The sequence below is a fragment of the Trachinotus anak genome, unplaced genomic scaffold (genome assembly GCF_046630095.1).
Source record: "Trachinotus anak isolate AG129_WGS33_773 ecotype Australia unplaced genomic scaffold, CSIRO_AGI_Tana_v1 ptg000020l, whole genome shotgun sequence".
NCBI classification, from domain to species: Eukaryota; Metazoa; Chordata; class Actinopteri; order Carangiformes; family Carangidae; genus Trachinotus; species Trachinotus anak.
This window is the reverse complement of record NW_027273871.1, coordinates 5145730-5160613: the sequence shown is the minus strand read 5'-3', so window position 1 is coordinate 5160613 and position 14884 is coordinate 5145730. Positions and strand designations below refer to the sequence as shown.

At 40.6% G+C, this 14884-nt stretch overlaps 1 protein-coding gene across 1 annotated transcript in view; it reads right to left on the bottom strand.

Moving 5' to 3' along the window:
• Positions 1-1606: 1606 nt before the first annotated feature.
• The window catches only part of LOC139637611 (F-BAR and double SH3 domains protein 2-like), a 39587-nt gene continuing 26309 nt past the window's right edge, over positions 1607-14884 (bottom strand). Inside the window, exons 11-20 of the mRNA XM_071506451.1 lie at positions 12417-12533; positions 10360-10455; positions 8176-8328; positions 7859-7993; positions 7098-7181; positions 6782-6965; positions 5943-6166; positions 5093-5303; positions 4911-4975; positions 1607-4389 (exon numbers count right to left, since the gene is read on the bottom strand). Coding sequence (XP_071362552.1) covers positions 4306-4389; positions 4911-4975; positions 5093-5303; positions 5943-6166; positions 6782-6965; positions 7098-7181; positions 7859-7993; positions 8176-8328; positions 10360-10455; positions 12417-12533 — 1353 coding nt within the window. The 3' untranslated portion in view covers positions 1607-4305. The remainder of the gene's footprint in view (positions 4390-4910; positions 4976-5092; positions 5304-5942; positions 6167-6781; positions 6966-7097; positions 7182-7858; positions 7994-8175; positions 8329-10359; positions 10456-12416; positions 12534-14884) is intronic.

The window sequence follows — 14884 nt, the reverse complement described above, 5'->3', positions numbered from 1 at the left end:
TTCTGGAGCAGAGACCAACACTAAACCTCACAACAAATAGAAGTCACTTTGAGTGCACATGTTTTAGCTGTGGGTCATTTAAATTAAATACCTGTGGACAAAAAAAGACAAAAAAAAAACAAAACAGCATATTCAATTCCAACAGATCTGTCCAAAGCAAAGCTGCAATTTTCTGTGTGGATAATGAGTGCCATAGGAGAAGTAGTAATTACACTTCTAACCAAATAATCCAATAACAACCACCCTGTGACTGTGAACGCATCACAGTGAGCAGAAAGTTTTTGTTTACATTGATTTTTTTTTAACTGCAAACCAGAGTCAATCACGAAAAATCTAAAAGTTGGACTTTCTTTCAGAACTTTTAAAGAAAATCCCATATTGATGTTTTAACAATGTTAAGTCCATGAAGGAAACTTAGTGTTTCCAGTGGTAGAAAACATATTTAGATAATTTCCTCAAGAAAAAATACAAATATAACAATGTACAAAACTCATTTCTATTAAGTACTTTACTTGAATGCACAATTTCCATTTTCTTCTACTACGAACTTGTTCTCCACTCCAGCTCAAAGTATTATACTTTTTACTACTCACTAGATTTATCAGACAGTTTTAGTTACTTCACAAATTAACATTTTACATACAGAACACAAGATGTGTTTAGAAAATAAGCTTTGTTATAGATAAAACCACCAACAGAAAATACAAGTCAAGATGAATCTGCAGCTATTTTGATTATTGATTAATTGTTGAGCCATAGTAAAAATATCAAAATTCTCTAAGATGAATATTTTGTGGTTTAGCTGTTGTAGCCAGTTATAGTTAAAACTAGTGTGAGTTTATGTCGATGGTTGCAGAGGACATTCGCCTTCATCGCTGGGTTATTGTAGGAAAGTCTGAGTGAGAAATGACATTTCCTGACTGAGTTTAAGAGCGGTGATTGTTCTGTGTTTCGAGACCTGAAACAGTGGCTCAGAAAATGTGATTCAACCTGCAACAACTTTGTTTGGCCACTTGAGGGCTGCAGAACAGACTGTAGACTCAACGCTGACATATTATCACCTTATAAAGATGACATGAAGAACTCGATAGGGAACAGTTGCTGATTTACATATCCAGCGGTTACAGAGGAACATTATCGTTCATTCATCAATCGTGTTTGTGTCCAACCTGCTGAGTGTAAGTCTAATATTCACTCTCTGTTAGTTCTGTTTCTCTTCTCTACCAACTCTTCTGTTTGGCTGCTAAATGCTCCACTTTGTTCACCAGCTGGTTTCTAACTGTGTCTGATCGGGTTGGTGCTGAGCTGGTGGGTGCACTGTGGGTTTTGAGAGCTTTTCAGCTGAAAATAGGCTAAAAAATAATGTTGAGAATGACTGAAAACTGTAAATTTACTGTTAAAAATGAGCTGGAATTCACTATAAAGCTGTGTAAAGCTGAGGGGAGCTGCAGATTCAGGTGACAATCCTTCCTACCAAAGATTTCTTTCACATTGTCATCATTGTTATACAAATGTTAATTTTAGCTGAGAAAATAACTGAGAAAAACTGTAACAACAGAATTCATCAAAACCAAAGACAAAAAGGAGAGAAAATGAAGTGACATAATTAAAACGGAGTCTTGTTTATTTCATGTAAGCTATCTTTATTTCACATTTATTTGTACACAATAAATACAGTTAAACATCCACTGGTGTGTAAATATGTCGCTCGACAGCCTCTGCAGAGCTTTCATTGTAAAACGTGGGCAGTTTGTCACTGAATTTCAGATTCAGACTCGACGTGGAATCAAAAACCAGTAGCAAGTTAACAAAAACAACTTCTCTGTTGGGAAAAGAGATCTTTTTTTTTCTTTTTGTTAATACAACAGGGTAAATGCAAACTTCAAAAATAAGTTTGATGTCATTCAGATCTCAAGGAGATCAACGAGAACACAGCAACATGGCTGACAGATATCTCTTTTCCTCTGATCAAATCCAACTACGGTTTAATAGGTTTTCATCCTAATTCTAAAAAAGAAAAAACAAAAACTGTGCTATTATTTGTACAGATATCCATCTCCAAGCTCTCTGTAAACTATTAATATTTCAAAAACAAAAAAAAAACAATACGATCAAAAGGTCATATCTCAATCTCACTCAAAGACACTACACGGGCTATTTAAGGCTAAATAACGCAAGAGCCGATAAAAGAAAAGTATTTATACCAATATAGCTGGTAAACAAAACGTCAAACGAGAAATATTGAACAAACATTGTAGCATCCACAATACTGAAAAGGAATAAGAAGACATCAAAAAGTGCTTCACTATGACAGTATAAGATTTTTAAATTGGACTAGCTAGCAGCTCAGGATGGTTTCCTCCTTAAAAATAAAGGTGTGTTTAAACTGCACATTACCTCAGTGTCAAATGTCACCAACTGCAACCTGCTCCTCAACAAACCACCAGCAAAACTTTACTGGCAACATTAGAGTCATAATAACATTTCTAGATCTTTATTTTACAACACAAGAGGGGAAAAAAAAAAGTTAGACTATGCATGTACGCACTACGTTTCTCCCTTAAATGTTCAGGAATTTCTCAGCATTTTGGTGCAAAGAAAACTAATATAAGAAGCAGGGTTTAAAAATTAACCATAAAATGTAAAGGATCTATTATTTTGATCAAACGTTTCTAGGAGATTCTCCCTACTGACACAACAATCACTCAACTAAAATTGCCACTTTTCCCTTGGTTATGTAACTGTGGTCAGTTACAGTCCGCGTGTTCGAGGAGAGGACCAGCCTCGCCCGCTGCTGGCGTTTTGATCGAGCGTGGAGACAACCAGACTTTTGGTTTGTGTTGAAGCTAAATGTTCGCAAAACGCTGCGATGTCCGGCCAGATATTAACTCTGTTGCATAGAAGTAATCCAATTGTGAAAGGTCTCGACAGCCTAATATCAGTTTATGGAAATAAAAGAGAGAAAGAGCCACACAGTAAACGACACAGTGAGACGCAACTGTTGATAATGGGGCTGGGTCTTATGTTTGAAATCATTATATTATTATTAAAATGAATGTTTCCTTATATTCATGAATTTATGAATGGAAGAACATTGAATTTAAGAGTCATTATTCATTATCACGATGTCTGTAACTAGTTCAGTCAATGTAGCTGTAAGAAGTGATGTTAAAGTAATAGTTACTTATTCGCTTTCTTACTAAGAGTTAGATGAGAAGATCGAAGCCACTCTCATGTCTGTCTTGGTTAAAATGAAGCTGGAGACAAGAGGGCGACTAGCTTAGCTTAGCATAAAGACTGGAAACAGGGGGAAACAGCTAACCCGACTCTCTCCAATGCTACAAATACACCTCTAAAGTGGAAATAACTTAAAGACATGATCTCTTCATTGGTGCGTTTTTGATCCATAAATAACCAAGAGCAGTAAAATGAAGTCAAATTTCACAAAAGTCGACTTGATATGAAAGATTGATTTGCAACATTTAGCTGTTTTAAATGCTGGTATGATGAGATCCGGCGGCGGTCGTACTAAACTAATCTCCTTCTGGCTCCAGCTCTGAACTTAACGCACAGACATCTACATGGTATCAATCTTCTCTTCTAAGGCTCCGTGAGAAAATTTCTCAAAACATCAAACTACTGTGTCCAAGTGAAGTCATCATTCCTACAGACAGATGAGAAATTAAAGGAAAAACCAACATCAAGTGTCTGAGTATGGTTCAAACCACCATATGACACCATCAGTGACCCCTCAGGCCCCGTGGACGAGGGCACTGTCATCCTGACTCCACTCATTATTTAGGTTTTCCCTTTGATTTATCATCATCTGTGGCCGATAATGTGTTAACTGATGAACAGGTTTCACTGTGTTTTTGTTCATATTACACAGCAACAAGTCAGATTTTTGCACTTTATCACGTATCAATCACTACGAGCGATTGGTAACAGCAAATATTTTGTCAATTTTCAATATATTTGTTTAGGACTGAAATGATTCATGTCTGAGTAGAAGAGCAAAAATTATAATATTGGTCCTATTCATTATTATTCAGATATGAGACAAACCCTGGGTGAGGGAGTAAGAGAAATGAGGGAGAGGAAGTTAAACAAGAAAGGCACAACGTTCCTCCTCAGCACACTGACCCTACGAGGACAGAGTGGGGGGCCTCTCCCGGCCTCAGGGCGTCTTCAGGGGGTTTACGTTTCCTCGGGTTTCCTTTGGGAGTGCGTTTAGAGGCGCAGAGCCGCCAAGTCCCAGCTGGTTTGAACAGAGCCGTTGCTGCTGCCACCACCAGGGTGCAGCCTTCACACCAGCGTGATCTCCACCTCCTCCCTCCGCTTCACCTGCCCACGAGGATGCTGCTTCGGGGGCGGGGGAGCAGCACGGACCTGGACACATCCATCAATCGATGGCTCAGTTAAATACAGCTTTTAATAGTATAATTGGTCTCTATTACAGTCTGGAGACATAAGAACAGGTGAGCAAAGGTCTAAGATAGTAGATGTTGCTGCATCTTTCCAGACTTTATTGTTTTACTTGCTTAAATGCTTAACATCAGACCAGACTCCCTCTCTGCGTAGCTGCATAATTAATCATTCAACCTGACATTTTGTGGCTAATTTTTATCAGTTGGATGAAATCAAATTTAAAAGCAGCAGTTCTTGGTCTGGACTGAACCAGGCTAAAACGTTTTTTATCAACTAATTGTATGATGACTAAAGAAAGGTTTACATGTCTAGTGTATGGTTTGTTTTTTTTTTGGGTTTTGTTTTTACTTAATCGAGACTGAAATATCCAGAGTTTTGGTCGACTCAAAATTGACTAAAAATAAAAAGGATAAAGTTTACTAAACATGGACTTTTGGACTAAATGTAAATACAGCTGACAGAATGAACACTAGTTTACTCACAGGTCGAATGGTGCCTGATCCACTCTCTGGGTATTTGGGAGGTTGTGGGGAGCCTTGGGCTGGACCTGAAGGGGACACAGAAAACCATCACTGACAGTTCAGCTTAGTCACTTTTTCCTTCTACAACAAATTTATAACAGTTGCATTACTTTTCACATATCCTCCAAATCCTTGGATCTTACTGTGAAAGGGGCTTTTGTGTGGTGCTGGTGGCGGCCTGTGATGTCCGTTGTGATAGGCGGGGGGTCGGCCAATGGGAGAGGCTGTAGCGCTGCAGGGGCTCGCCAGTGGGGAGGACATAGTGGGTGTCTGAAGGGGGCTGCTGTGGAGAGGCCCCGGCTGGAAAGGACTACGGGGGGATCGGTCACACTGGGCCAAAGTGGAGGGGGAGGCCTGGAACACAACAGGCAAAAAGTAGAAATTTACTCAGTTAAAATACCAACGTTTTGGATGAGTGATGCTACAAAAAGTTGTTGTAAACTGGCCTCGTTCGGTCAACCGGGGTTTGTACTTATCAGGAATGTGAGAGTAGAAAAAAATCTTAAATTCCCAACTTACAGCAACAGATAAAAATGCAGATTTCGCAACAAACTATTTAAGCAGCAGAAAATCTGACTTTAATTTCATTTCAACAAACTGTATCCATGCAAACTGTAGGGTATATTAACTGGGTGATTAGAGAGACTGGCGTCCAGTACAGAAACAGCTATTGTTCTCCCACTTGTACTGGCACACAACACAGACTTGGGCAGTGGAGAAACATCCCTCTGCACATACAGTGATGAGCTAAAACATTGTAAGCGCCATCGTCCACTGGTCCTTCGTGTGCTGCCAGAACAGCCCCGACCTGCTGAGGAATGGTATCTGATGTAATTGATTGATCAGGTGAAAACTGAAGAATGTGAGATACTTTCAAGCAATAGAAATCATGTGTAAAACTCATCTCCGCTCATCAAGATACAGCCATAATTACCATAACAGTCACATCCTGCAGTTTTTTTCTTATTTGTAACCACGGGAGCATCCTCATACCTGTGCACTGCTGTCTCGTTGTCCATCTCCATTCTCGCTGCCGCCGGCAAGATCCTCCACCAGAACTGCAGGGAAGACGCCGACGACGCCATTAAACTCTCCCTCCCAGAACCCGTCATCCTCGTGGGTCTCTCTGCTCAGGATGCGGATGATGGCACCTTCTGGAAACGACAGCTCATCGTCGGTTTGTCCCGCGTAGTCGTACAAAGCCTTCGCAAATGACACTGCAACGAAGAGGGGAAAGTTCAGAAACTACAACATAATGCGACACGAAATATTGGTTATTCACCACTGAGGAAATAAAAGAAGTAAATAGTCTGCAGAAAACAGACATTAAAAATGTTACTGCACTGTTACTCTTATTTCATGAAATTTAAAAATAGAAAAAACTGAAACAGTGATTGTGGCATGTGAAAAAGTTCTCAGTAACCCCCCCCCCTTTTGCAAACACTTCTTGCAGCAGCAGAGTCTTTCTGTTCTTGATGAAGTTTCCCTTGCTCTTCCTGCTGCAAGGTTTTTCTCGCCTGTTTCACACTCAGCAGGTTTAACAACCTCCCACAGATTTTCAGTGATGTTCACTGAGGTTGGTTCCAAAAACTCCAGCTTGTGTTTTTCTGAAGTGGTTCACGGTGGATTTGGAGATCTGCTTTGGATCACTGTCTTATTGCAGAAGCCTGCCTCTTATCAGTTTCATCTTTAGTGGAATCCATCTTTCCAGTCTTGATGTCTGTTTGCTGCAGGAGTTGTATTTACTTCTCTTCACACCGAGCATCAACAGAATATGTAGGTTGCTCTGAGATGCCCAAACTGTACAAGCATTCATTAGAAGTGTTGCTCACCGCTGGAGTCTCCGTTGACAGACCCGGTTGGAAGCTCAGTCTCAGGCTCAGTGGAGTTACTGGAGGAATGGGATCGGGCGTCGAGTGCAGCCAGAGACTGCAGCATACTCAGCAGGCTATTGGAGGAAGGCAGCTGCAAGTATTTCTCTGGGACGTAGCCCACCTGCCCGCTGCGGTTTCTGGCCTGGAAATACAGAAAATAAATACTGATGATGATGATGATGATGGTGGTGGAAAATCCACAACAAGCTAAAATGCTGACATATGTGTCTACAAATTCAACAGCCAAGCTCAAGTCTGTGGAGATCCAGTGTACCTTGACCCAGTCCTCCATGTCTCCATCATCAATGACCTCCAAGATTTCCTGCTCCTCGATGGTCAGTTCGTCTGGCTGAGACGCCTGAAAACAAACAGTCAGTCAATTTGTTTGTTTGTATGAAAATAAGCTGAAGCAGAAGTTAACTGAGTACAAACTCATCTCCTATAGATCAGTGCTCTGTTAAACACTCTCTGCAATATTAACTAAGTGAATGCCGCACTCTCACATGTTTCATCACTTACATTACAGTCACACAACAGAGACATCTGATTATCAGTGTCTATAGAAATCGATGCATTCATTTGTCAGTGGTGTCAAGTTTAAACCTGCAGCATCAGATTTTTTTTTTTTTTTGACCACCTGGGGGCGACAGAAATAAATTATGAGCCCTGAAAAGTCGAGAGAAACCATCGATTCTAGCTGCTTAGAAAAGTTTGCAGGGGTTGCAACATCGATAGTTTATTGGGGCTGCAATCTGCTGATCATTTTCATTATTAATCTGCTAAAATCTGCTGAACATTTCTCGATTAATCAATTAATCATTTGAGTGCATGAGATGTCATTAAATACACATAAACGTAAGAAAACAAAACAAAATACTCAATTTTCTGTGATTAAAGACCAAGAAAAGCAGCAAATTTGATTAACTAACTGTTGCAGCTCCAGTTTCTACACATTATTTACAAGTTATGTGCTGTAATAACAACAGTGGGTCAGAAGACGTGCACAGAAAGCCACAGTTTGTACTCTGCCGGCACCTTGTAGGAGTAGAGCACTTTGCAGGTGAGGGGATAGTTCTTCAAGGTGCTGGAGGGGCTGGAGCTGCTGTCGTCCAACACTTCACCACTGTCCTCCATCTCCTCCTCATCCTCTCGCTCCAGATCTGCTGTCCCCTGCAGAAAGAAACCAGCCATTACTTTGTCTGACACAGCAACAAAAAATAGACCTATATTGATTATTGATATTGGAGACAATAGATAAACTGTCCTCTGCTATGGCCTCAACAAATGTAAGTGAACTGCTACTTCCTCACATGTAGATAAGTTATTACACATTGGTGCATTGTGGGTCTTACGGAGAGTGAAGGGTCGTTGGTGCTGAGGTTGTTCCAGCGTTCGTTCTCCAGCTCCTCCATCACCTGGTTCATGGCGCTCTTCAGCCACGTCTCTACAGCAACTCCCGCCTGCCTCAGCAGGTCCAGACGGGCCTCTGCTTTCACCTTCACCGTCTGCCATCACAAAATAAACAACAAACAGACACACGACACATTCAATGTTATGACAAACGCAGAAGATATGGGTGACTAATCAGTTTCATTCACGGTGGCTTTTTACCAACAAACTAAGAGTTCACACATCATCTGTTTGGTTTGACTCAGTCACACTCGGGGATGTTTGCTCTTTTGCTTTGGTTTGTTTCGGCTGGCGTGAAAACTGACAAACTAAACAAGCGAAACGAGATCTTCACAACCGGAGGGCACTGGTTCGCCTCCAACCGGACACTGGTGGGTTCGTTTGTGGTCTGAAAGTGGACCAACAGCAGCAGATTCTGATAGCAGATATGTGATTTTAGCATCACTTTCAAGGCCCATCTGATCCAAACTACTTTATTTGGTTTCATTTGAGCAAAGACTGTGGTGTTAAATTCATCTTCTGGTTGTGAACTGTCAGCAAATAAATTTTATAAGCGATGAAGATGAGTGATGTATAAATATTTTGTATGATTGGAAAAACAGACACATTTGACTAATACAACTATAATGAAAAAAAACAACTGCAAACTGAAACTTGTGAGATTTGACTTGTTTTATTTTTTAAAATATTTTCTATGTTGGGCTTTGTTTTGATTCGACAGATTTAATCCTCCTGGACATGGATGAATCCAGTCTTAAATAAACGTGTGGAGCGTTGTTCTGCTCTTCTTCACAGATGATTGTTTTCAGCTGCTCTTCTCTGGACGGGTTTGTTGCTCGACCTTCTGCTTTATAATACTCCAGTGGTCTATTGGATTCAAGTTTCAGTTTTTTCCTCTTTACAAACCCTTGTGTGATTTTTACAGTGTGTTTGGGATCATTGTTATGTTGGAAAATTCCTCTCCTGCCAAGCCGCCTGAGACTGAGAGTCATCTTTTCATTTAATATTTTGGTTATGCAAACGTGCATTCATAGTTCCGTCTATAGATATTTTCTCTTTTGCATCCTCACTGTTCAGTCCCTGTGCTAGTCCCGGCCAGGTCCACACCAAACATGCTGGATCCCATCTGATCCAAACAAGTTTATTTTGGTTTCATCTGACCAAAGGATGTGCTGCCAAAAAATTTTATCTCACAGTTTTGTGAACAATGGTTTTCTTCTTGGACGCCGTCTGCAGAGGTCAACTCCATGCAATGTCCGTCACGCTGATCAGTCACTGAAACACCAATTTCCACAGATAATCCTTGTGCCAAGTTACAAAACACTAACCTATCTGTTTTTCAATGCAAGGTTGTGTAAATAGCAAATTATCTGCGGCTTTGTTTCGAGGACAACCACTGCACCTTCTGTTATTATTGGTATGACTCACTCCTCCTCCACCTCCTAACCACTGCTCAACTGTCTTTCAGCTTATGTTCAGTGGCTGATTGTTCAGGCATTTCCTCACCATGTGGAGCCATGTTGCATTAGACATGACCCCGGCTCACAGTGAGAAAGCTGCGGTGCTCACAGGATATTTTATCACCTTAAATGAAAATCACAGGTGTAATTTACTTTTATAGAGGTTGTTTAGCCCACAGAGAGGTGCTAAAACTCTCCGCTGAAAGCCAGGAGGATAAAAACCCTACTGCTCATACTCTGAGTTACAGTTTTAACTCACGATTATCTTCATTATTGATTCATCTGAAGACAATTTTCTTAATTAAATGACTGATCCTTTAATCTAGAAAACACCAGAGCCTAAAGAATAATGATCATCTGTGTGACCAACAGTGAAAAATTCTCTTATTTCAGTGCCAGAAACCATGAAATGTTTGGCTTTTTTGCTTAAAAAAATTACTCAAATGATTAAGCAGATTAATCTTCTGTTGACTGACTAATCAATTAATCAACTAACCCTTGCAGCTCTGCACTGTATTAATACTTATTAGACCCTAATGTGTCATTTCAGTTTTTAACCAGCAGGTGGAGCACCAGGGCCACTTTAAGTTATAATACAGTGATTGAGAAAACAGAGAAACCCACTTCTTACTCCATAACACACACACACACACACACACACGTTACCTCTGCCCTCCGAAGACTCTGCCTGGCCACTTCCATCTTTGTCTCCAGCTCACTGTTGTTTTGCTCCGACTCCTGTGTCCCATATTCCTCCAGGGCCTAAAAACAAATCACAAGAGTGAAAAAAAAAAAACACAACCTCACATTGACTAACAATTACAACCATATTTTATAGTTCATAAGAAGAGCGTAGGATGGAAACTGTGCAACAACAAAACAACTGAAGACGTTTCACTGAGAGTGACTCATTTCTGGAAACAAACTTTTGATCCTGGCGTTACTGGAAACATGTACTTAATATGATGTGGTGATGATGTTGAACTCTTGAGGTATTGCTTCATTGTCCTTTGCTTCCCACATGGTGGATGATTTTATGATCCTCATATTTATTATTATCAAACTGCCCTTCCGTGTTATTTCCCCGTAAAGGCCAAATTCCAGTTCAGTGACAGAAGCTTCCTGTTGGTCATTAACAGTTAGTTTAACTCTACGACAACTTTATGGTAATATTACAACACCTCTCGTTAACAGTAAGGCTCTAACACGTCGCTGCAGTTTATACACTCAGCTCGACGGGTCCTCTCCAACCTCACACAGACTGAGGCCGAGGTTTTCAGATGAGAGACACGAGGCAGGAAGGATTAAAAATTTTTACACGTCTTTATTAAAAATGTTATTTTTAATTGCATTTCTTTTCAATTTTGATTTTGTGTCATCTGTCTTATGATGTTTCTCTGTAGCTTTTTGTTATTGCTGCCTATCTTGGCCAGGACAGAGATTTCTAATCTTTATCAGGCTTCCTGGTTAAACACATATTAAGAAAAGAGTAAATGTTATTTTTTGGTCACTACATATACAGACCAATAACAACTGATGAAACACAATAAAAAACCTAATTGTTCCCACTATCAGAGATCATGTTACCCCAGGTTCCCTTTACTTTGTTCCTAGTGTGTTGTTTCACGGAAATGATGATGATGTTTAATGAATGATGAACTGATTTTTTGCTCGACGACATCCTTGTAGGAAAACTTGTGCTGATTGTTCTGACTGATTCGTAAACATTTTATTGTTTGAAAAGTCACGACAGCCAAACGATTTCAGTGGTGTTGCCTCGAGGGGAGAAACTGAGGAGAACCAACAGGGTTTAATTTTGGGACGAGCAGCTCAGAAACAAACAAAAAGCTTGTGATGAAGACTTGAAACTTAAAACAAGAGGCACCTGGATTGCCTTATGTCCTATGATGACACGTAAATGCTGCATGTACAAAGGTTCGGGTCCCACTACGTCAATACTTAATACCCCTCTTTGCAGATATCATGTTTCTGTTTATGCACACACAGAAAGTTTTAGATCTACCCACAGATCTTCAGTGATGCTCAGGTCAGAGGACTGTCAGCTTGTGTTTCTTGAAGTTGTTCATTGTTCGTTATTTTCTTGGTGAATTTGTGGATATTTAGTTGAATCTATTCTTCCGTTTATCCCTGCAGTGTTTCCTGGGCCACTGGCTGCCACACAACCAACCAAAGAAAAATATTTCCATCCCACTGTTTAACGACTGGGGGGGGGTCACTAAGTAATGACAAACCTTTTCATGCAATTACTGTTTATTTGCAGGGTTTGTATCCTCGTCACTTCAAAAATCAACTAAATATGTAATTAACGAGGGAATGACCAAACATTTCATATATACTTTTATGTCCGTGCACTGTGTTAGTGTCTAACGATGCAGCACAATGTTGTCCCGTTTTATTGCTTTGGATTTCTTGATTGTTGTGTTTCTTTGTTCCATGTTTTAATTATAATCTGACAGCTGAGGTGGACATAGACAATGTTTGATAATAATAGTAATATTCTCTTTGAATTATTGCTCTGTATGCTTATAAACATTTTATATGCTGTATGTTCAAACAGCATATAAACGTACAGCCGTGTGTATTTATGTGCACTGGTAAACAAACTTCCAAAAGTAAATAGACAGATGTGGCTGGTTTCAGTGACTGACTATCATATGAACAGGATGTGGTGACATTATCTATCAGTTCGATCTGATTCTCACCCTCTGTGTGTGGATGATGCTCTTGTACTCTCGGGCCACGCGGCTAGCCCATTTCCTCGCTTCCTTGTCCAGGCTGTGTTCCTCCGCTGTCCCGCTCTCTTTCTGTAGCTGCATCACCTACAAACAGAGAGAGAGAGAGAGAGAGAGAGAGAGAGAGAGAGAGAGAGAGAGAGAGAGAGAGAGAGAGAGAGAGAGAGAGAGAGAGAGAGAGAGAGAGAGAGAGAGAGAGAGAGAGAGAGAGAGAGAGAGAGAGAGAGAGAGAGAGAGAGAGAGAGAGAGAGAGAGAGAGAGAGAGAGAGAGAGAGAGACGAGCAGATGAAGGAGATGAACAGAACAAGACCCTAACAAAACTTAACTGAGATGACAGAGATACTGTTTATCAAGCTGCTGACATAAGGGGGTTGATAATGACAGATTTGTTCCAGTCAGCTGTTTATGTTGCAGTGAACAAACCGTTCCAACAACTTCAATATATTTCATGGAAGAGGTTTCATATTATTTGTGTTCGAGGGCAATACTTCCTCCATTTCAGAGGAATTAAAATCCTACGAAAAAGAGAAGAACTCCCTCTGAAAAAAATAGTTTTTCACGATAAAATACACCACGTTGTGAACTAATCCTCTCTGAGGAGATTGGATTTAAAATGAAATATTGCTTAATGCACTTTTAATCATTGTCATGACACACATGAACACCTTTAGGAGGCCCATGTGGCTTCCTAAATGCCACCAGTGTAAGTTATATTTACCATTTCTGTTAAGTCGATGTGGCAACTTCCTCTTTACATATTACATAGGCCGAGTTTAAAAAGTGTACTCTAAGACAGATATTCACAGGACCGGAGCTTGAATAGAGCATTTGTCTCAGCATCAGCACCACATCTTTTACATTTATGAAGCCTGAAGAACCATAACATAAAGACACATTTGCACTGAGAAACACTGAAGAGCGAACAGCTTCACTCTGTCCATGAAGGTATGTTGGTGGGTCAAATAAAAACCTCCACACCACAGAGTTAAGTTTTGCAGAACTGAGGAAAACACCTTTACATAGTAGAGTTGTATTTCTTGTTTCTATTAACTGCAATACCCAAAGTCTTGAAGGAGTTAGTTTCATTTCCTTAAAAGTTTAGCCTGAACCTCAAGCCTGAGCCTAGTGTTGATTTTACTGACAGCTTTTTTTCTAAGAGCCAATTAAAGCTTTGTAGGAAAAAATAACAACATGAGAATCAAAACAAGAACAAGAACAGGAGCGGCAAAACAAAGCATGCAAGGCACATCCTGAACAGCCGTTTGAAATGTGAACATTTCTTATGAGAAGCTCGTTCCTTGTATTTCTGGTGATTTTAAGGTGGGAAAGTTGTCTATTACCCAAGGTGGACAGATCAGGTTTTCTTCATAACTAAACCTGCAGTAACTGATTTATTTGGTCACTTTGGGAACATGCTCAGGTTTAGAGTCAGGTTTCTGTGCACCATGCAAACATAAGTCCAATATTCATTCTCTTTTAGCTCAGTTTTTGGTCTCTATCACCTCCTGAGGGAAACATTTGTCTCCTCAGCTGCTAAATGCTTCTTTTCTAGCTGTGTCTGTCCGCTGTTTGGTGCTGAGCAGGTAGTGTACAGTGGGTTTTTAGAGCTTTTACACTAAAAACAGCTGAAAACAAGTGTGTGAGTGAATCCAAACAGTGAATTTACAAACCTGACAGCAAAAAAAAAAAAAAAAAAAAAAAAAAAAAAAAGAACAAGCACAGTTGCAGATTCAGGCTCATCATGACGACTTTCACATCTAATCATGATTATAAAAATATGGACTATAGCTGCTTTAAGATTAAAACATCCTTAAAATTTGAGTTAAGAGCTTTCCACATGACAACAGTAGTGTGTGTGTGCATTTGTGTGTGTGTGTATGGAGGGAAAAGGGCTGGGGTGGGGAGGGTCAGCGCACTCTGATGAGGCCCACTCACAATGCCTCCTTTTCACAGATGGGCCGTTCACAGGGCCCGGCCTACCTCCTGCCCCTCCCTCCCAGTTCAGCTCTATTCCTTACCGGATCCCTCTGTCTGGGGCAAGTGGTATGGGGAGGGAGTGGGGCGGGGCGGGGAGGGGAGGGGGTGGGGGGGGGGTGGGGGGGGTGGGGGGGGGGGGGGGGGCTCTCCACCACTAATGTTTTCTTTAGGAACAGGCTGCTGCTTGTTTGACTTCCAATGAAAACAACACCGGCGTTTGCAGTTTGAACAAATTGTCCAGTGTTGTCCGGGGGAGCGGAGGGCCAGCGCAGAGGAGAAAAGGACCTGCGGCTCGGAAAGACGTATGTGTGACATAGACTCCATTACATTACATTACATCCATGTGCAGCAGCCATCAATAAATCACTGGCAGATATGCACACCGGGGGCATCTTAAAGGGCGATAATAAAATATTTCTGGACTGAAGTTGACATTTATGCTGATATTTAATGTTTGTTTT